This window comes from Neofelis nebulosa, chromosome 12 (genome assembly GCF_028018385.1).
Source record: "Neofelis nebulosa isolate mNeoNeb1 chromosome 12, mNeoNeb1.pri, whole genome shotgun sequence".
NCBI lineage: Eukaryota > Metazoa > Chordata > Mammalia > Carnivora > Felidae > Neofelis > Neofelis nebulosa.
In genome coordinates, this window is record NC_080793.1 from 21,961,629 (window position 1) to 21,982,784 (window position 21,156).

The following is a 21,156-nucleotide window of genomic DNA, read 5'->3' on the forward strand; positions in this document are numbered from 1 at the left end:
TAATTACACCAAAATTACTTTAACAGTAAAGAGAGAAATGTATTTCCAATGTACAAAATAGACTATGAGAGAGGTGCCTAGGTGACTCAGTCAGTTAAGCCTCCAACTCTTAGTTCTGGCTCAGATCACAATCTCGCAGTTCGTGAGTTCAAGCCCCGCATCAGGCTCTATGCTAATAGTGTGGAGCCTGCTTGGGATTCTCTCTCTCTTTCTCTCTCTCTGCGCCCCACCCCCCACTTGTGTGCTCTCTCTCAAAATAAATAAATAAAAACTTAAAAAAAAAACCAGACTGAGTTAATATTTCCGATATATATATATAGAACATACGATTTATTAGAAAAAACTAAAGATGTGTATTTTCTTTCTTTTAATGTTTATTTCTTTATTTTTGAGAGAAGGAGTGAGCAGGGGAGGAGCAGAGAGGCAGAGAGAGAGAGAGAGAGAGAGAGAGACAGAGACAGAGACAGAGAGAGGGACAGAGAATCCCAAGCAGGCTCCAAACTGTCAGCACAGAGCCTAACGCAGGGCCCAAACTCAGGAAATGTGATATCATGACCTGAGCTGAAATCAAGAGCCAGAAGCCTAACCAACTGAGCCACCATGTGCTCCAAGATGTGTATTTTCAAGAGAAAAACACACATATATTATAAATCCGATAAGAAAAAGTTGATTGCTTGCTACTATAAAACTTCTGGGGAAAAAGCTGATTAATAAAAGGGGTCCTTGTACAAAATCATAAAAGTAAGTCGTGTGTATGTGTGTGTATTTGAGAAATATGCACATAAAAACCCAACTCACAATGCAATAGAGATTTAAATTTATAACAAATGCCCCAAATTTACATTTAAAAACCTCAAAATGTAATGGAATCTAAGCCACTGGGAGATAGTTAATAATTCTTTTAATAATATATGTCCTCTTTCCTCATTACTGTTTGCTAAGATTTGGGTTGAACAGTATAACAGGGTTGGTATGAAAATAATTTTATCCATACCTTGATTAACATTTTATCACTTTGGTTGTTTAATTTTGAACATAAATAAGGATGACTTTACACTAGGAGAATACAATTTAAATAGCATCAGTAAAACTAAACAAAATGAGACAATTTCTCTTTGTTTTTGGTTGACTCAATAGTCATTTGTCAGATTATTTATTTTAAAAATATTATTCAAAGATATGCAGTATTTCTACAATGATCTGATAAGAACTCCAGCTTATACAACATCTGTTTTCTTAAGAAGAGTACCTGATTTTGCTTACAGCAAGTTCTTTTCAAAAGCTTTCTTCTTTGCTTAGTCCCAAGTACACTTTATATATTAACTGAGTAAGGTCCATCTGTACATAATCATTCGCATACATTTGGATGTGCTGAATTCTAAATTTAAAAAAAATCTATGTTTAGAATAAAGACTACCCACTGCAATAAATATGCAAAACAAGTAAATAAAAGTGTTAGAGCACAGAGCCTAATTGGGCTCTATAGAACAATGGTAAATTTAAGTCTACGTAACGTTCACAAAAGAAAAATGTCAATCAGATTATTTGTTCCAGTGATGTTTCCAGTACAAATAGTGTTTCTTTAGCTAATGATATCTTAGCAATATAATATCCTTCCAAAGAACAACGGATCAAAAAAACATCAAAATGATTCCTTAGGAAAGTCCCATTACCAGTTCTTTATACTGTTTTTCTTAAAGGTTCAATTCCAAGCCAAACCAATTCTCCTTGCTAGAGTAAAGCTAAATCACAGTTTACAATTGTATTCATTATGTGCTGTACTTGGCCATACCTGCTTTTATAGCTATTATAAAAAAACACAATTTCATTAAGAAAAGAAAAAAGCCTAAGAGAATGTAATCTATATAAAAATAAATAGATTAAAATATTTTTTTCAAATAGGCTGCATTTCTTTTCAAAAACAATTATATAATAAGATATTCATATTTTATTTAGTAAAGAGCCTTGATGTCTCATTCCTTATCCACTAGGCAGATACAAGAAAATCTGGGGTAAGTTAGTGGAGGGGATAATACAATTACTAAGCTGTGGTACATTAGCTGAAGGATGCTGGGTAAGTTCATGGAAGGATATGTAATACAACAGTCTTACTAAGCTGTTTTGGTATACTGGACCACTGTGCAAAATACATTTCTGAATTCTACCCTCAAATATAAATTAAGTGGGAATGCAGAAAACTCTGTCAGGCCAAGTCTCCTAATTTATATTAAAAAAGGGGGGGGGGAGGGGACACAAATAAACTAGATACAACTATTTATTTAAGTGAAAAAGTACTACTACTTATATCCTATATGTATCAAGAGTCAGATTTCCTACCTAGTACAAAATAACGTGTCTAAATTATGCCAGGATTAGCCAAAGACCATATTGTTATTAAATGATTGAAGTAAAACTTTTAAAAGTTCAATTAACACCATTAGTCATTAGGATAATGGAAATCAAAACCATCATGAGATACTATTTCATGCATCTAATAGGATGAATTTTTTTTAATGGAAAATAACAAGTACTGGTGAGCACATTAAGGAACAGGAACCTTTTAACATTGTTGGTGATTGTAAAATGGCGGAGGTACTTTGGAAAACAGTTTGGCAGTTCCTCAAAAAATTAAGCATAGAGTTATCATACACCCAGCAATTACACTTCTAGGTAGTTGCCCAAGTGAAATGAAATTATATGTCCACACAAAAACTTGTATATGAATGTTATTAACAGTATTACTCATGACAGCCCCAAAATAAAAACAACCTAAATGCCCACCAGCTGATGAATAGGAAAACAAAATAAGGTATATCCATATAATGAAGTACTATTTGGTAACAAAAAGAAATCCTGATACATGCTACAACATAAATTAACATTTAAAAAAGTAGCTAAGTGCAAGAAGGCAGTCACAAAAGGCCACACGATATGATTCCATTTACATGAAATGAGCACAAAAGACAAATCCATAGAGACATAAAGTAGATTAGTGGTTGATGGGTTGGGAGGAGGGAAAGAGAGACTGCTGATAAGTATAGGCTCCTTTCTGGGGTGATGACAGGGTTTTGAATTATATAGTGGTAATGGCTGCACAACTCTGTAAATATACCTGAAGCCACTGGACTGTATACTTTTAAAAGAGTATATTTTATGGTATGTGAATTATATCTTGATAAAGCTGTTACTTTAAAAAGAAGGAAAAATGAATAAACTGAAAAGCATAATTCTTAGTCAGGATATGAATATTTTCATTGTGTATTTTATTAATAACACCAGGGCTATCGCAGGAAAATCATAAATTGGGTAAAGGCACAGGTACCACAGGATTCTAGGAAACTTTTCCCAAAATACAGGACTTCCTTGAGAGGATTTAAAATGAAACCAAAATGTGCCACAAATTTCTGCTTTCTCTACTCTCTGTTCTACATATCTGTCATCCTTATCCATGTTTCTACTTCTGGCCTATTAGATTTGAATAATGGATCCAAACACGCGACACCCAAGCCCCCTTTATATAATAATATCCCAGATTAAATAAGAACTGAACGTGAGAATTACAGAATATCAGAATATCAGAATAACAGAGACCTCATATGATTATTTCCCTCCCCTCTCATCCGCTGAGTTAGGCCCATGTATTCCAGGAATGCAAGTTATTTTAAATTATGAGATAAAAGATAAAATATTTCTTCTAGAATTATTTATTGCTTTTTAAAAACCTTGTTCTAAACTGCCACACCAACTAAAATGAATAGAAATGCCAAGATGGTTCAGACAAATAATAAAGGAAAAGCGCCAGTTCTATTGTCATTATTTGTCTAACCCAACATCATTTTTGGCTTCAAACAGCAATCAAATACTTTGATACTGATAGGAGACAAATTTTTTTTCAAAGATAACTCTGCTATATAAAGTTCAGCTTAAGATCAGATACAAACCTTAAATCTAGCCATGCAATATCAACAGCACAATCCTACAGCTGTCCTCTCAGCCCTGAGGTACACTGACTGGATGGATGGCCTTAATTCAGATGAATTTCCTTTAGAGTAACACCTGGATGTCATATATTTCATTATTTCTATCTTTCTGAGAATAATAAAGGCCGGAATTCTAGCAAACTGAGCCAATGGTTTCATAAGTGTTGACGGCGCAGAATTCTCTGACATACATGGATGAGGGACTCTCTGTCACCTCATGTGCCATACCTGGTATGCACTGTGCTGTGGCCTCAGTGGTTATGGTTGGAGCAACTGGGGGCTGCTGCTGACTGGAGCTCACTTCTGGCTCTGTGTTAACTGAGGGAGAAAGAGCTACCTCACAAGAGGAGACCTGGCTGGGCAGATGGGGCAGGAACTCTTCAGAAGCAATTTGGTCATCTTGTCCAGGCAGTTGCAGGGCAGACAAAGGGATGCTGATCTGTTTATTAGGATGGGAAGTGCTCACAGGCATCTGCATGGCCACCTGCTGGTTTGTGCCATGGGCACTGGGAGGTCCTCTGTTTGGTGAAGCCAGAGATACCCTGGCAGTCTTCTGGACAATCGGTCTGGACATCACAGAGGGGGATGCAGACACACCATGTGGGTCCAGCTCTGTGCTGATGGCAGATGTTACATGGGGAATCAGCTTAGCAGACCCTATACAAGAGGGACCAGCATGACTCTGAGGCTTGGGTTTTGCCATCTGTGTCAATGACAGGGCTGGTCCGTCTACCCCTCCAGTCAGCTCTGCATTCGCCACAATGTAATAATCCTCGGGAATCTCTTGTTTGATTTTCTTAATGATGACATCATTGCTGCATTCATCAACCATTTGAGCTTGGGAGCTGGAATGGAGAGAAGATGGCACTATTCCAGGCCTTTTTCGAGCAATGGTTTGAGGCCTTTGGGTTTGGGGTTCAAAGTCACTATCCTCATCTGTAACAGAAGACTCACAAACCATGTCAAACAGGGTGTTTTCATCTTCATATTCTTCAACAGCTTCATCCAGTTCAGAGGGCTCACTGCAATAAGAGAAGTCACAAGAGTCTCTGGTCCGATTACAGTCTAGCTTCGCTTTCACTGGTCTCCCAGGGTACCTTTCAACAGGGCTAGTTTGTGTCTCAGAGGGCACTCCGATTATACTGGGACTATCAGAGTTAAAACTTCTGTTATCCTGGAAACAGACCCTTTCTTGGGACCCAGCTCTGCAAGTAGCTGTCAATGGCCAGTGATAAGCATGGCCAGCACTACAGCCCCACATTGCTGTGAGGTTCCCATGGGAACCTTCTGAAAGCAAGTGTTTCAGGTTTGGAATGAGGCTGCAAATGGTGCCATGGCTGTGGGCCCAGCTGACCAATTTGGACAGATTCTCAGATGAGGTATGAAGGCAATCCTCCATGTTACAGGATCAGCAGTGTCTTTCCTAAAGGGAAATAATCAAAATAAGAAGCCATTATTACCCAAGATATTCCCGTATCTCCATCATTTCAATATCCTTGAACTATGATCATGTGGCATAAAAAAGAAATGTACTTCAAAACTTTATCTAGTTAATATTGCTGCACATGGGCAGGGACTGGAAGAGAATACAGGGAAAAGTAAAAAACAGTTGATGCCTTATGGCTGTGAAACAAGAAGATTTTTGTCCGTTTCCTTCAATGTTATAATATCTACATAAAAAGTAATATCTGCATAAGAAAAAATGTGGGAAAGAAAAAAAAACAAGCAATAAAAAAGAGGTGAGGTTTGTCATGGTACATTTTACTTCCAAAGTCACAAAAAGAGGCTTAGTCAGCCCCTTAAGAGTAAAATATATGCATTATTTGTATTAACCAAGAAAATGCACTTCCAACTTTACACTCTGCCATCAGAAACTTCATTACTGAAGGCAGAACCAACAAAGGCTGAGATCCATTCTAGGATGAGTTACAGAAGGGAAGTCAATCCTCTGCTGGGCACCAGAAAGCAATGATGCAACTAAGAGTCCAAGGAAAGAATCAAGCGCTGAAGTGCAGAAGAAAAGTCTAATAGAGAAAGGAGAATGGACTGGGAGGAGAGCCACTAGAGTGCACCTGCTGGGATCTGGGTTGCAGGCAGTCTGTGTAGATCAGAAGCAAGGATGGGTGGGCCAGGTGCCGGGACTCTAACCAAATCTTCGGAACAGGCTTTCTGCCTCCTTGCTGTCTGAAATTCCTGAAATACTGCCTTTTATGTCACAGTTTAGAGGTAAAAGATGGGTCTGGTGTGTTCCACCATCTGAGCCTCCTGGGCACCCTAGGATAACCAACTACCAAATAGGAATAAACTATTCTTTATTGGACAGACTTCAGAAAGAATCACTTGTTATGAGTCCTTGGCTGGGTAAGAGTGAGGACAAGATGATGGGCAAGAAAAGTAAAATGGGGCACGTGGAGTCTGCATGTGATTAGAAAGGTCAAGTAAAAGGGAGATCCTGGGGAGAACTGGGATGAGGGGCGTGGAGAAGGAGGAACAAGGATCTTGATGTGTGGTTAGTCGGTCCTGTTCATCTGTAGCTGTGAGTAACAAGTGGTGCCTCAGTGTAGGTGGGCTCTGCACTGAAGTACCAAGGTCTAACTATAATGTCAGGTGGTCATACAAAAGGGCACATTTGAATCTCCATGGCACCTCATCAGTAGAGTTAGGTAAAGTGAAACCTTTCACATGTTATGAGGCCTCTGTGATGTGGCCAGGACCACAGCCAACCTCTCAAACCTCATTTCCTACTAGTATGGGATTCCCCCACATTTTTTATGGTCTCCTCTTCGCTAAAGTTTCTCACCCTCCACTAGGCCTCTAAAAATTTGTTCTTTGTCTTGATGTGCAGCCCTCTTCTTTATTCATCTGGAAAATCATTTCAAAACTGAACTTGAGACCACCTCCTGTTGAAGTCTTTCCAGAACTTCTTTCAGCCTCAAAAATGTATTCAAATTCTTTTCACTTGTGCATCTATCATCTCCTGAGTTATCTCTGTACTGTTATCATTGACATTCTTGTCTGTTTCCCAAACATGACTGAGAATTACTTGAGGACAGGAACTATAATTTTGCATTCATCAATGAGGGCCTACTTGGGGATTAATACGATATGGTCCTGCTTTTGAGAATTTATAATCTACTATTAATGATGAGTGAATGAATGAATAAATATATAAATGCTGGCAGTGCCATCAACACTAACAAAGTGAACACATAAGACCCTCAAATAAAGGGGTGCCTGGGTGGCTCAGTCAGTTAAGCATATGACTCTTGATTTTGGCTCAGGTCATGATCTCACAGTTTGTGAGTTCAAGTCCCATATCAGGCTTCTCACTACCTCTTTCTCTGCCCCTCCCTTTCTCGAGCTCTTTCTCTCTCTAAATAAATAAACATTTAAAAAAATCTTTTTTCAAAGACCCTCAAATAAGAAACAAGAAATTTCCTCCTATCACTTTATTGTAATCACTGAAGGGAACAGAGGATTTTCTTGCCGGTGGTATAACCAAACCACGGCTGTCTTGTGTACAGAAGACTAATACATGAGCAACCAGATTTTAAGAAGCAGCACAGTAAATGGAAAGAACAGTTATTGGCATAGGAGTTGGGAACTTCAATTCTAGTCCTGGAACCTGAGTCTGTGGCCTCAAACAAATCATAGATTACCTCTAAGCTAAAATGTCAGGACTAGATGATCTTTATGTTCCCTTCATACTTTAGGAATTTAGGGACTTATTTTTATTTGTTTCATATAACTTTAAAGTAAAAATGCAGAGAAAAGAGAAAGACTGCTACAATTAACACAATGAGCACTGAGTAATGTACAAAATTGCTGAATCACTATATTGTACACCTAACACTAATATAAAACTGCATTAACTATATTGAACTTAAAATTACAAAATTAAAAAAAAAGAAAGGGGCGCCTGGTGGCTCAGTTGGCCGAGCATACGACTTTGGCTCAGGTCATGATCTCACAGTTCTTGAGTTCAAGTCCCGCACTGGGCTTGCTGCTATCAGCATAGAGCCCACTTTGGATCCTCTGTCCCCCCCTCTCTCTGCCCCTCCCCTGCTCATGCGCTCTCTCTCTCTCAAAAATAAACACACACACACACACACACACACACACACACACACACACACACATAAAGCAAGAAGGCCTGAGGTTTTTTATTTTTGTTTTTTAAGTTTCTTAATGTCTATATTTAATTGGTATGACAGAGACTATTTGCCTACCCAGTATCCATTCTCTCATTTTCCTTACAGAAAGTCCCAATTTGTAGGGGCAGCAATATGCTTACCTAAAACATATTTCCCAGCTTCCCTTGAAATTGGAATTGTCATATAACACAGTTCTGGGCAATAATATGTTAAAAAAAAAAAAGCCACTGAGTGGGGTTTGGGAAAGCCTTCTGAAAAACAGACTTGTCCAGTTTTTGCCTTTTTTTCTTTTGCCCTTTGTCCTTCTCTTTCTTCCCGACTAGAACAAGGACATGATGGTTGGAGCTCCATATGGCAATAGAGGCCATAATGGGAGCATGGAATAAGAACTTAAAGATGGGAGAGAATAGCCAGAAGAAGGTTGGGTCCCTGTTGACATCATAAAGCCATGACATCAACTCTGGACTATCTAGGACTCTTTATTACATAAGGAAAGATGAGCCCCTTACCTTGCTTAAGCCACTGTTGTTGGAGTATTTAATTACATACAGCTGAACTCAACTACTACCTGACACACAAAAAATAACATTCATCTCTGGTTTTTGGAACCTCAGAGCAGAATCCTTCAATTTCTCTGCACCATGCCCCAGTACAATTGTTTCTCAGACTGGACTCCACAAATAAATTCTTGGGAAGTCTATAATTCTATTCCAAAATGTTTTATTTTGATTCTATAAAAATATGATTATTTTAAGCATATCATGAGTCATCTAAATAATCACATTACATCCGAGTATTGCCTTTGCATCTATACTCACATTATTGTCCATAATCACCTAAAGTGACATGACTCAACTTCTAATTTGTTGGGAAACCCGTTCATGCTGTTTCCTTTTTAGCAGATATAAATACAAAACTTCTCTTTTGCATTAATTTTCAAATGAAAGGCAATCATGATTTGACGTCATGAAAATGGCATATGTGATGGTGAAGCAATATACCACTTTAAGTGTCACAGGGTAATAAGAAAATAAAAAGGAGTTGAAATAAATATATATGTTCATAGAAAATAACATACATTATGGCACAATATTTGACTAAGGACGTTGTAACAGTTCAAACAGATAAAAATGTGACAGAATCCAAACATAAAATTGTATAAGCATGTAGAACTCCAAAGAACTTACTGTATAAGTAAAAGCTACAGTAGTAAAATAAGTACCTTTACTGAAGGTCCCACAAGCCGGAAAAAAAATTATAATAAAAGACAAAGTAGATAAAATTTCAAATTTTGTTAAAAGCTTATCCACTTAATTCTATAATAATAACCTTTAAGAATCAATAGACAGTAATCAGAAGTCACTTTTATTACATTCTGAAATTCACTAGCAATCTTATGAAGAGGCTCTTAAACTTTTCTTGAGTATGATAAAGTGAAAATATTTTTCCAGTATCACTATTAATACATTTCAGCCAGGCAACCAATGTTAACCAATACAGTTATAAGAGAGCATAATTAGCTGATATTTAGGGTAATTAAATGGAATGAGTCCAAGCTGCCAAGGAATAACTATCAATATGCTGCAATATATTCTAAATTTAATAAAAATAGAATCAATAAGACAATTACGGTATTTCCAAGGTGCTAAAAATAAATCCTTTCAAGAACCTACTGATTTCCTTCAACAGTTTGATGATAAGGTCTATGCTGAAAAATAATGCTTTTTCTACATTTTCAAGAATTAAAAATAACTTCAGACAGTATTTTCCCATATCTCATATGGGCTATGATTGGATTAGGCACACGGTTTAGGAGTTATCACGTGACACTTGATTAAAAACAAACTCAAAGAGCCCTGACTAGCAGAGTTTAGGTTAAGTATGAGATCTGGTTACCCTAAATTTGCAAACAAAGCTATAAAGTTATTATCAACACTTTATATGTTAACTTAGGGAAGCAAACATTCTATATATTAGGATTCATACTATTAAAGCCAAATCAGAAACCCATTAAATATAGAGTCAGACATTCTACTATTAAATCCAACACCAATCATTAAGGTTTCAGTAATAAGAAACTAATTATTATTACAGCTAATACTTATTGGACATTATTAATTTCCAGGCACTATTCTAAGACTTGACATACCAATATCCTAACTATAGTAATACTCCTAATAAATTAACTAAATTATTACCCTCATTTTATGAATAAGTAAACTAAGTCACTTGAACAAAGTAGTGGTAGAGCCAAAGTTTGAACCTTAGTCTTTCTCCAGAGCCTATGCTCTTAAAATTAACATACTACACTGCTTCTGATATAAAAGTAGAAAGATTGTCTCCAGTCTGGTTTCCTATCACATTAATGTTAATTTAAGTTTATGTTGGTTTTATAGTTTAACTTTGGTTGAATTTGTGTGATTATTTTGGTTTACAGCTGTCTCAGAACTATAAGCATAAATTTTATGTTTATACATATTTAAATAACATTATGACAAAAATGACTTAAGGCAGCACTGGGCTAAGGACAGTCCATGAAAATGTTTTTCTTTCAAAAGTTTGAGAAAAACTTCTTACAGGAAAAAAAAAAGGGGGGTTATGAAAAGATTATGTCATTCTTAGAAAACCTGACAAAGTACCAATGAATACCAGCCAAATACCAGTGAATGTCTAGTTGGCTTTCACCTCACTTCAGTTCCAACAATCTGCCCACAGCCATTATAATCTCTCTCTTGATAAGATTCTGAACCTGGGGCGCCTGGGTGGCTCAGTCAGTTAAGCATCCGACTTCACCTCAGGTCATGATCTCACCATCCGTGAGTTCAAGCCCCGCATCAGGCTCTGGGCTGACAGCTCAGAGCCTGGAGCCTGCCTTGGATTCTGTGTCTCCCTCTCTCTCTGACCCTCCCCTGTTCATGCTCCGTCTCTCTCTGTCTCAAAAATAAACATTAAAAAAAAATTTTTTTTTATAAGATTCTGAACCTTTCAAAGGATTTAGTGTGGTGTTGTTGGAATGCCACTAAATGTCAATTGCTGATAGGTGATAAAATTGACACAAGAAAAAACAGAAAATCTTGGTAGTCATATATCTATAAAAGAAGTTGAATGCTAAAAAAAATCCTCTCCAAAAAAAATATTTCACTGATAAATTCTATCACACATTCAAGGAAGAAATAATACCAAAATGATGCAAATATTTTCAAAAAATAGGAGAAGGGAGCACTACCCAACTTGTCTGAGGAAAACAACATAACCCTAATAACAAAAACCTGAGAAAGGTACTACAATAAAGAAAATTACAGGGGCGCCTGGATGGCGCAGTCGGTTAAGCATCCGACTTCAGCCAGGTCACGATCTCGCGGTCCGTGAGTTCAAGCCCCGCGTCAGGCTCTGGGCTGATGGCTCGGAGCCTGGAGCCTGTTTCCGATTCTGTGTCTCCCTCTCTCTCTGCCCCTCCCCCGTTCATGCTCTGTCTCTCTCTGTCCCAAAAATAAATAAAAAACGTTGAAAAAAAAAAAAAAAGAAAATTACAGACAAACATCCTTATTTTATACAAAAAAAAGCTTACAAAACATTACCGAAATGAATCCAACAATACATAAAATGGGTAATAATACATCATGACCAAGTAAGACTTATCCTAAGAATGCAAGGTTGGCTGAACATTCAAAACTCCACCAATATAATTCAACATATTAACAGTCCACAGAAGAAAAAAATCCACATGAGTCATCTCAAAAGATGCAAAGCACATGACAAAATTAAACATTCATTTACAATTAAAAATGCTTAGGGACACCTGGATGGCTCAGCCAGTTGAGTGTCTTGATTCCAGCTCAGGTCATGATCCCAGGGTTCTGGGATCAAGCCCCATGTTAAGCTCTGCGCTGAGCATAGAGCCTGCTTAAGATTCTCTCTCTCTTCCTCTGCCCCTCTCCCCCACTCACACTCTCTCTCTCCCAAAAAAAAACACAAAAAACAAAAAAAAACCCCACCAAAAACAAAACAAAAAAACCCTGAAACATCTCTTAGTAAGCTAATATTAGTAGGAATTTCCTCAAACTCATAAAGGATAGCTGTAAAAAATCTACAGCTGATATTAAACTTAATGTAAAAGGCTGAATCATCTTCTCCCAAGATCAGTATTCTGAATGCTCACTTTCATCACTTATTCAACATCATACTAGAGATCAGTGCCGCTGAAATAATGCAATAAAAAGAAATAAAAGGTAGAAAAATTAGAACAAATATAACTGTTTTACATGTAGATGATACTGTTTATGTAGAAAATTCCAAAGAATTCATGAAACTGCTAGAACTCATAAATGAATTTATTAGCAAAGTAGTAAGAAGATTAATAGTTTTAAAAATCAATTATTTTCGGGGCGCCTGGGTGGCGCAGTCGGTTAAGCGTCCGACTTCAGCCAGGTCACGATCTCGCGGTCCGTGAGTTCGAGCCCCGCGTCAGGCTCTGGGCTGATGGCTCGGAGCCTGGAGCCTGTTTCCGATTCTGCGTCTCCCTCTCTCTCTCTGCCCCTCCCCCGTTCATGCTCTGTCTCTCTCTGTCCCAAAAATAAATAAAAAAAAAAAAAAAACGTGGAAAAAAAAAATTTAAAAAAAAATAAAAATCAATTATTTTCTACATACTAACAACAAAGTATTAGAAAATTAAATTTTTAAAAATTCTATTTATGGTAGTGCCAAAAGTATTAAATACCTAGGAATAAATCTAACAAAAGATGTCCAAGACTTCCATAACTAAAAACAACAAAACACTGATTAGAGAAATTAAATGTGACATAAATACAGATAAATACTATATTTGTGGATTGAAAGATTCAATATTGTTAGGTTGGTATTATTATCAACTGCTATATCTATTCAATGCAATTCCAATCAACATTCCAGTTGGCTTTTTTAGAAGAAACAGACAAGGTGATTCTAAAATTTATATAGAAATGCAAAGGATCTCAAATAACCAAAGCAAAATCTTTAAATAAGAATAAAGTTGGAGGACTCACTATACCTGGTTTTGAAGCTTAGAATAATTTCAAGCTATAGTAATCAAGATCATGGGATCCTGACAAAAGAATAGACGCATACATCAATGGAACAGAATGGGTGCTCAGAAACAGACCCACACATATTTGGTTAATTGATTTTCAACAAAGGCAAAGGCAATTCAATAGGAGAGGAAAACATTTTCAAAATACGATGCTAAATCAATTAGACAGCCATTAAAAACAAAAACAAAACCTTCAGTTAAACCACACATAAAAATTAACTCAAAATGGGAGCCCCCAGGTGGCTAAATTGATTAAGCATCAGACTTCAGCTCAGGTCATGATCTTGCGGTTTGTGGGTTCATGCCCCACGTCTGGCTCTGTGCTGACGGCTCAGAGCCTGAAGCCTGCTTCAGATTCTGTGTCTCCCTCTCTCTCTCTGCCCCTCCCCCATTCACACTCTGGCTCTCTCTCAAAAATAAATCTAAAAAGTTAACTCAAAATGGACCTTAAACCTAATCTGAAACCTACAACTAAAAAAATTCCAGAAGAAATCCCAGGATAGTATCTTTGTGACCTTGGGGTAGGCACAGGTTTGTTAGGTTGCAAAAAGCAAGAGCCATAAAAAATTTGATAAACTGGACTCCATCAATTGCTAATGGAATATAAATAATCCAGGGATGAAGAAGGTATCCATCAAAATTAAACACACTCAACATTGCTACCTTCTTTCAGGAGATCCCCTATGTAATTTTCATTGCTATCTAAGGAAATGTGGGTATGGTCTAAAAAGAACTGATGATGTCTCAACTAACAGACCAGTGATGAACAAAGCTAGAAACAAAAGAAAAAACAAAACATGGGAAGTATAGCTCCTTTAAAAAGCCAGAAACAAGGTTTCTATGTTTTTCTTACTTGCTGAGAATGACATATACTTCCTATTTTATTATTCCATTAACTACAACTCTTAAAATCTAAAAAGTAGATCATACAATCCTAATTTCCCCATATTTTCATTAAAGGATGCAATTTATTACATATGCTACATATAGAAAATATTCAAACAACTGGAATTTTACCAAAAAAAGTCTGAAGAAAAAAGTTTCAACATTAATGCATAATAATGTACAGAAAGAAGATACTACTTTTAAAACCACAATGAAAGGACAGGGAAAGGATATTTATTCCTACTGAGGCCTGAAATGTGCTTTCCAAAATGTAAGACCCATCTATTATTTTAAAAAATGTATACGTAAGTTACATAAATTAGCACAAACATTAAAAGTGAGCTTACAGGGGCATCTGGGTGGCTCAGTGCATTGGGCATCCAACTTTGGCTCTGGTCATGATCTCACAGTTTGTGGATTCGAGCCCCACGTCAGGCTTTTCACTGACAGCGCAAAGCCTGCTTAAGATTCTCTGTCTCTCTCTCTCTCTCTCTGCCCCTCCCCTGCTTATGCTCTCTCTCTCAAAAATAAAGAAGCATTTTTTAAAAAGTGAGCTTACAAATAAAGATTTCAGGGTCGCCTGGGTGGCTCAGTGGGCTAAGTGTCCGACTTCGGCTCCGGTCATGATCTTGTGGTTTGTGGGTTCGAGCCCCACATCGAGTTCTGTGCTGACGGCTCAGAGCCTGGAGCCTGCTTTGGATTCTGTGTCTCCCTCTCTCTCTACCCCTGCTCCAATCGCATTGTCTGTCCCTATCTCAAAAATAAACATTAAAAAATAAAAATAAAAATAAACAAGAAACCAAATAAATAATTCAGATTATATGATATTTGCTTTTACTTTAATACAGTTATTAATTTTCAAATGTTATAAGTACCATGCAATCCATGATGTAATTTTTGGAAACAGACAAATCTAAAAGATACTTCGTACCTAGTAAATTAAAAAATCATAATACAAGAAAGTTTTAATTCTATACCATGAATATATAACATGTATTTCATTTATATTTCAATTCAGTAAACATCTCTTAAGTACATATTACATGCTAAATACTGTGTTATAGACTGATTTGTGCCACCCCACCCGCTGTAAAGATAGGTTTTAGTCCTAAATCCCAGTACCTCAGAATGTGACCATAAGATAACTTATAGGGGTGCCTAGGTTGCCCAGTTGGTTTTAAGTATATGACTCCTGATTTTGGTTCAGGTCATAATTTCACTGTTCATGAGTTCAAGCCCCGCATTGTGCTCTGCACTGACAGCATGAAGCCTGCTTGGGATTCTCTCTCCCTCTCTCTGTGCCCCTCCCCATCTCTCTCTCTCCCCCAAAATAAAATAAATATTAAAAAAAATTATAACCTATAATTGCAGATGTAATTGGTTAAGTTTTCATGAAGTCATACAGATGTAAACGGGGTTCCTAATCCATTATGACTGGTGTCCTTATAAGGAGACAGCCACATGAAGACAGGCACAGGGAGAAAGCCATGTGACAGCACAGATTAGAGTTATGTAGCTGCAAGCCAAGGAACACCAAAGGTTGACAGCTAACTACTAGAAGCTAGGAAGAGGAAGGAAAGATTACCCTATAGGTTTCAAAAGGAACATGATTTTGCCAACACCTTGATTTAGGACTTCTAGACTGAACTATGAAACAATACATTTTTGTTGTTGTTGTTGTTTTAAAGTTCATTTATTTTGAGAAAGTGAGAGAGTGCGAGCTCAGCCTGACGTGGGCTCGATCTCACCATGGCAAGATCACGACCTGAGCCAATATTGAGTCAGATGCTTAACCGAATGAGTCACCCAGACACCCCTCATTTTTGTTGTTTTAAGCCATTCACTTGTGGTACTTGTTGGGCAGCCCTAGGAAACCTAATACACACTGTGTAAGGCATTCCAAAAATAAAGAGAAATAAGACCAGAGTTCTTGACTCCAAGAAACTGAGAGTTGACTAGTACGTAAGTCAAGTAATTGAACGTGGTACAACAGAAGTTCCATATATGGGGATAATGGCTAATTCTACTCTGGGGTGGGGAGTATGTCTGAAAAAGTAGGGAAGGGCTAGATCATGATGGTCTTATAGATCATGTACAAGACTTGACTTTATTATAGAGATAATTTAAAAAGTATTACATGGCTGTAAGTAATGAAGTGACTTTAGAATCATAATTCTGATTATAGTTGAAGAGATCAAGACTGCAAGGCAGGAATCCCGTCAGGAAAGATAATGCAGCAATTCAGGTAAGATACAGTGGTAACCTGCCTTGGATAGTAGCAGAAGGATGGAAAGAAGGGGACATACTTGAAAATCGAGTAAGAGGTAGAAGATGAAAGATTGGATAAGGGTAGTGAGAGGAAGAAAGAAGTTATAGATTCTGACTTGGCCACTGAGAAAAGGTTTGATTTTTGTTATGTTACTTTGAGGTGCTTTTAAAACACCCAAAAGGAGGTATCAAATAGTTGGATATATAGATGAGCATAAAGAGACTGATAAAAGAAATGATTTAAGGAAACAATCAGCAAAACTAAAAGGCAGCCAATGGAATGGGAGAAGATATTTGCAAATGACATGTCAGATAAAGGGCTAGTATCCAAAAACTATAAAGAACTTCTCAAACTCAACACCTGAAAAACAAATAATCCAGTGAAGAAATGGGCACAAGACATGAATAGACACTTTTCCAAAGAAGACATCCAGATGGCTAACAGGCACATGAAAAAATGCTCAACATCACTCATCATCAGAGAAATACAAATCAAAACCACAATGAGATACAACCTCAAACCAGTCAGAATGGCGAAAATTAACTCAGGCAATGACAGATGCTAGCGAGGATGTGGAAAAAGAGGAACCCTTCTGCACTGCTGGTGGGAATGCAAACTGGTGCAGCCACTCTGGAAAACAGTACTGAGGTTCCTCAAAAAATAGAGCCACCCTAAAATCCAACAATTGCACTGCTAGGTTATTTATCCAAAGGATGCAGATGTGCTGTTTCAAAGGGGCACATGCACCCCAATGGTTATAGCAGTGCTATTGACAATAGTCAAAGTATGGAAAGAGCCCAAATGTCCGTCGACAGATGAATGGATAAAGAAGATGTGATATATATATATGATAGAGTATCACCAAGCAATCAAAAAGAATGAAATCTTGCCATCTGCAACAACGTGGATGGAACTAGAGTGTATTACACTAAGCAAAATTAGTCAGAGGAAGAGAAATATCATATGATTTCATTCATATGTGGAATTTAAGATACATAACAAGTGAACAGAAGGGAAGGGAAGCAAAAATAATATAAAAAAAGGGAGGAGGACAAAACATAAGGGACTCTTAAATATAGAGAAAAAACTTAGGGTTGCTGGAGGGGTTTTGGGTGAGGGGATGGGCTGATTGGGCAAGGAGCATTAAGGAGGACACTTTTTGGGATGAGCAATGGGTGTTATATGTAGGGGATGAATCACTGGATTCTATTCCTGAAATCATTATTGCACTATATGCTAACTAACTTGGATATAAATTTTAAAAATTAAAAGAAAGAAAGAAAGAAAGAAAGAAAGAGAAAGAAAGAAAACTGCAAATACAAAACAGCTATGAACATTTCTGCACAATCATAGAGAATAAAAACTGAATATACAAAATAACACTAACAACAGCTCCATGAACTCTGAGCTCAAAGAGTTTGAGATTATTTAGGGATTTACTCAAAGCTGGATGGGGGTTACTGGGGGGAAGAAAGAGTCATATTACCTAGCCAATTCATGGCTAACCTTCCTGTATCTCAGCAGTGACAATTTTCTCCCTATGTTTTTATTTCTTTGAACATTTATATAAGAAATTAAGATGAAAGGGAATGAAAGGTTATGAACTTAAACTGTGATTGCGCAGACACCATTTGGCAAGTGTCAATGTTCAGGTTACCTGAGAGATGAGACTTGGTAAATCAAAACAAGATTTATAGGAGGATGGCTACAGAAGGAAATCAGGTCAATCAGGCAGAAAACAGTATCAGCAACATTCTCCATGACTGATAGAGTTAAAAGTTTTTGAGTCTCCCAAAAGGGCCTCACTGGTAGAGTTACAGATAAGTCTGATAAGATGAGGGTCACAGGAAACTTTCTACAAACTCAACTGCTTTCCCCCAAGCCCTATCTTAATATGCGTAAAACTGAAGAAGTTCTGCATACAGACTATCCTGGATGTGTATGAGGGACCACTTCCATGTAAGATGGGACAGTACATGGGACTCCGCTGCCAGACAGACAAAACTTAAATCCTAACTCTGCCGTTTGCTGTGACCTTGGGCAAGTTACTTTACCTCTCTGTACCTTAGTTTGCTAATCTGTAAAATTATGCTAAGAATAATCCCAACATCATAGTGTTACTGTAAGGATTAAGTTAATTCATACCGTAAAATGCCTAGAATAATCACCTGATAATTGTTCACCTAAAATCAGACTCTTTTCCCCATTTCGATGGTCTACAATATAACACACAATTTGGCATGGTACCCTTGTGAAGGCATGAGACCCAGAGAGCACACAGTGGTATACTCAGTCAAGAATAAGGTCTTCATTTAACTTTCTCAGACACCTTAGAATAACAAAGATTCATCAAAGTACCCACTAAATTTAGAGCAGCATAACAGGACAAGGCCTAGCTACCCAGACATCCCTAGGAATCATGCAAATAGGCCTTAGAGCAGCCATAGGACCTATTGTGCAGCCACCTTAAAACTTTGGTCCCAGAATTTCTTTTAAGAGAAATCATAAGGTCTTTTCAGTGGCATCCTTTCTTTCAACAAATACTGAATGACATTAAGGCCACTAAGCACTAGAATACTGTCATGAACAAGATAGCCATGATCTGTGCCTATGTGGAACTGAAGGAGGCAGGTGGGATGGTTGAGAAACAGCTAATTACACAAGAAATCATTCTGTTGAAATTTTGACAAAAGTTCTGCAAAAACAATCCAATGAATGCTAAGAGAGCATAAAACTAGAGAGACTTGTTCTATTCTGGGGGATCAGAGAAAGCCTCTGAGAAAGTAGTATTTAAGCTAAGAGCTGAAAAATTAGTAAGAATTCACAGATGGAAGGAGGAAAGGGCAGAAGGAGAGAAGAAACTTCCAAGTAGAAGAAAAAGTACAAGCAAAGGGCCTCAGAAAGGTTCTGAAATTCCATTATATACTCACCCTGAGCAACTATTATGAAACATTCTAGCACTCCACACAGAGGTCAGGATAAAAGATGAAACTTTCCAAAGTACTACTTGCCTTATCCATCCCACCATAGTTCACCTACACTCTCCTAACAAATGCTGCTCACCATCTCTTTGAGAGACTGATCCAGTGGAAATCACGTTTATGTCATGCAAGCTAATTATGCATTTGCCAGAAAAAATTTCATTAAAAAAATAATTTTTAACAAAATTTCTACTGTCATGGAAAACAAACACCTTAATCTTAGTGAATAATTTGATACTGATATTATATCAAAAATGCTTTCAAAATATTGATGCAACAAAAGACTCATAAATACCTCAGAATTCTTAATAATTCCCAATTATTCATGTTTTAAATTTCTATAGTTTATACTGTGCAGAAGTTTGTAGTATATACTATTAGAAAAGGATTAAAATTAGTGGCATTCCATTCATACAAACTGTTCCATATGTGTTGCCTAGTAGTATTAATCACATTCTTTTCTTTTTTAAAAAAAAATTTTTTTTTAATCTTTATTTTTGAGAGAGACAGAGACAGAGTGTGAGTGGGTGAGGGGTAGAGAGAGAGGGGAGACAGAATCTGAAGCAGGCTCCAGGCTCTGAGCCATCACCAAAGAGCCCGACACGGGCTTGAACTCATGACCTCGCGAGATCACAACCTGAGCCAAAGTGGGACGTTTAAATGACTGAGCCACTCAGGTGCCCCTCAATCACATTTTAAAGTGGTTTTCCCATCAATGAACATGATTTGACAGGTTGGTTCATACTTTATAGTCCACTCAAAGAAGTATAGTCAATGGAAAAACTGAAAATTCTACCTCAAAGTGAGTGATGTTAACATTCTTAGCTACCTTACAATTACATACCTTCATTTTCCTGATAGAATTTTCCAAGACTTGAGTAGCAGTGTCTTATAATGAAGACTGTATCCTAGATGCTGCTAGAAATACAGCCCCACCTCAGCAAATAAACTTAAGACAGGGTGATCCCAGATTTCAGAAAACCGTGCGGAAAATAAGCATGCCACTCCATTCTCCACTGGAACTGCTCTAACCAACATCACCAATAACCACATCAAGAACTTCCAACTGATACTCAAGTTCTTCTGTTGGCTTCTCAGCAGTTTAAACAGCTGTTCTCTGTCTCACCTGAATTTGTCTCTTTGCTTAGCTTCTAACATACTCTGCTATTTTTCAGTGTCCTTTGCTGGGGCTCATCTTTTTGACCTTTAAAACTAGAGTTTATCAGTGGTCCTGGCAGTCTGCTCATATGACTGTCTCGCTAGATGATGTTTTCAGCCATCCCTATGAATATGGTTATCAGGTACATATCCTGACAATTAATATCCAAATTAATATCTTAACAAATGGCATGACCACCTCCTCAGCTGCTGAAGTCCAAATCCTGCAAGTCACCTTGACTCCAATACGTCCTCACATTTCTATGCACAGGAATCTACAGGGCAGGTTCAATTCTAAAAATTCATCTCTGGCCACTGGTTTCCAAAATAACTAGGTTTTACAAAGCATCTTGTTTATACTATTGCTACACTTCTAAAGCTTGCAGAAAAAAATGAAACATTCAGACAGGGATGTACTTTATGCATAGTGGATAAACCTTAAGTTAACATTTTAAACATATTAGTAAGTTTATAAACATGGATAACAATTATATAATTCTTATATATGGACATAATTATAGAATATATAAATTAATTTTTTTATCTTTACTAATTCTCAGTAAAAGGGAAGACAGGTCTTTCTTATTATTGTGAAATATCTGCTCCTGGGAATAAAATTTTGAAGCTACCAAGTATATATCATACTAATAGTCCTCCACTCTGA

The 21,156-nt window shown here is 37.2% G+C and overlaps 1 protein-coding gene across 4 annotated transcripts in view; it reads right to left on the reverse strand.

The window, feature by feature from the left end:
• Window positions 1-21,156, reverse strand: part of KIAA1958 (KIAA1958 ortholog) — a 161,011-nt gene that overhangs the window by 84,581 nt on the left and 55,274 nt on the right. For 3 of the 4 annotated variants that reach the window (XR_009251476.1, XM_058694511.1, XM_058694510.1), the window contains exon 2: window positions 4,209-5,403. Coding sequence is in view for 3 of the 4 variants with exons in the window: in XM_058694511.1 (XP_058550494.1) it covers window positions 4,209-5,379 (1,171 nt within the window). In the remaining variant the exon portion in view is untranslated. Of the gene's footprint in view, window positions 1-4,208; window positions 5,404-8,274; window positions 8,951-21,156 lie in introns of those variants that run through there. The other variant, XM_058694512.1, reaches the window with a different exon arrangement.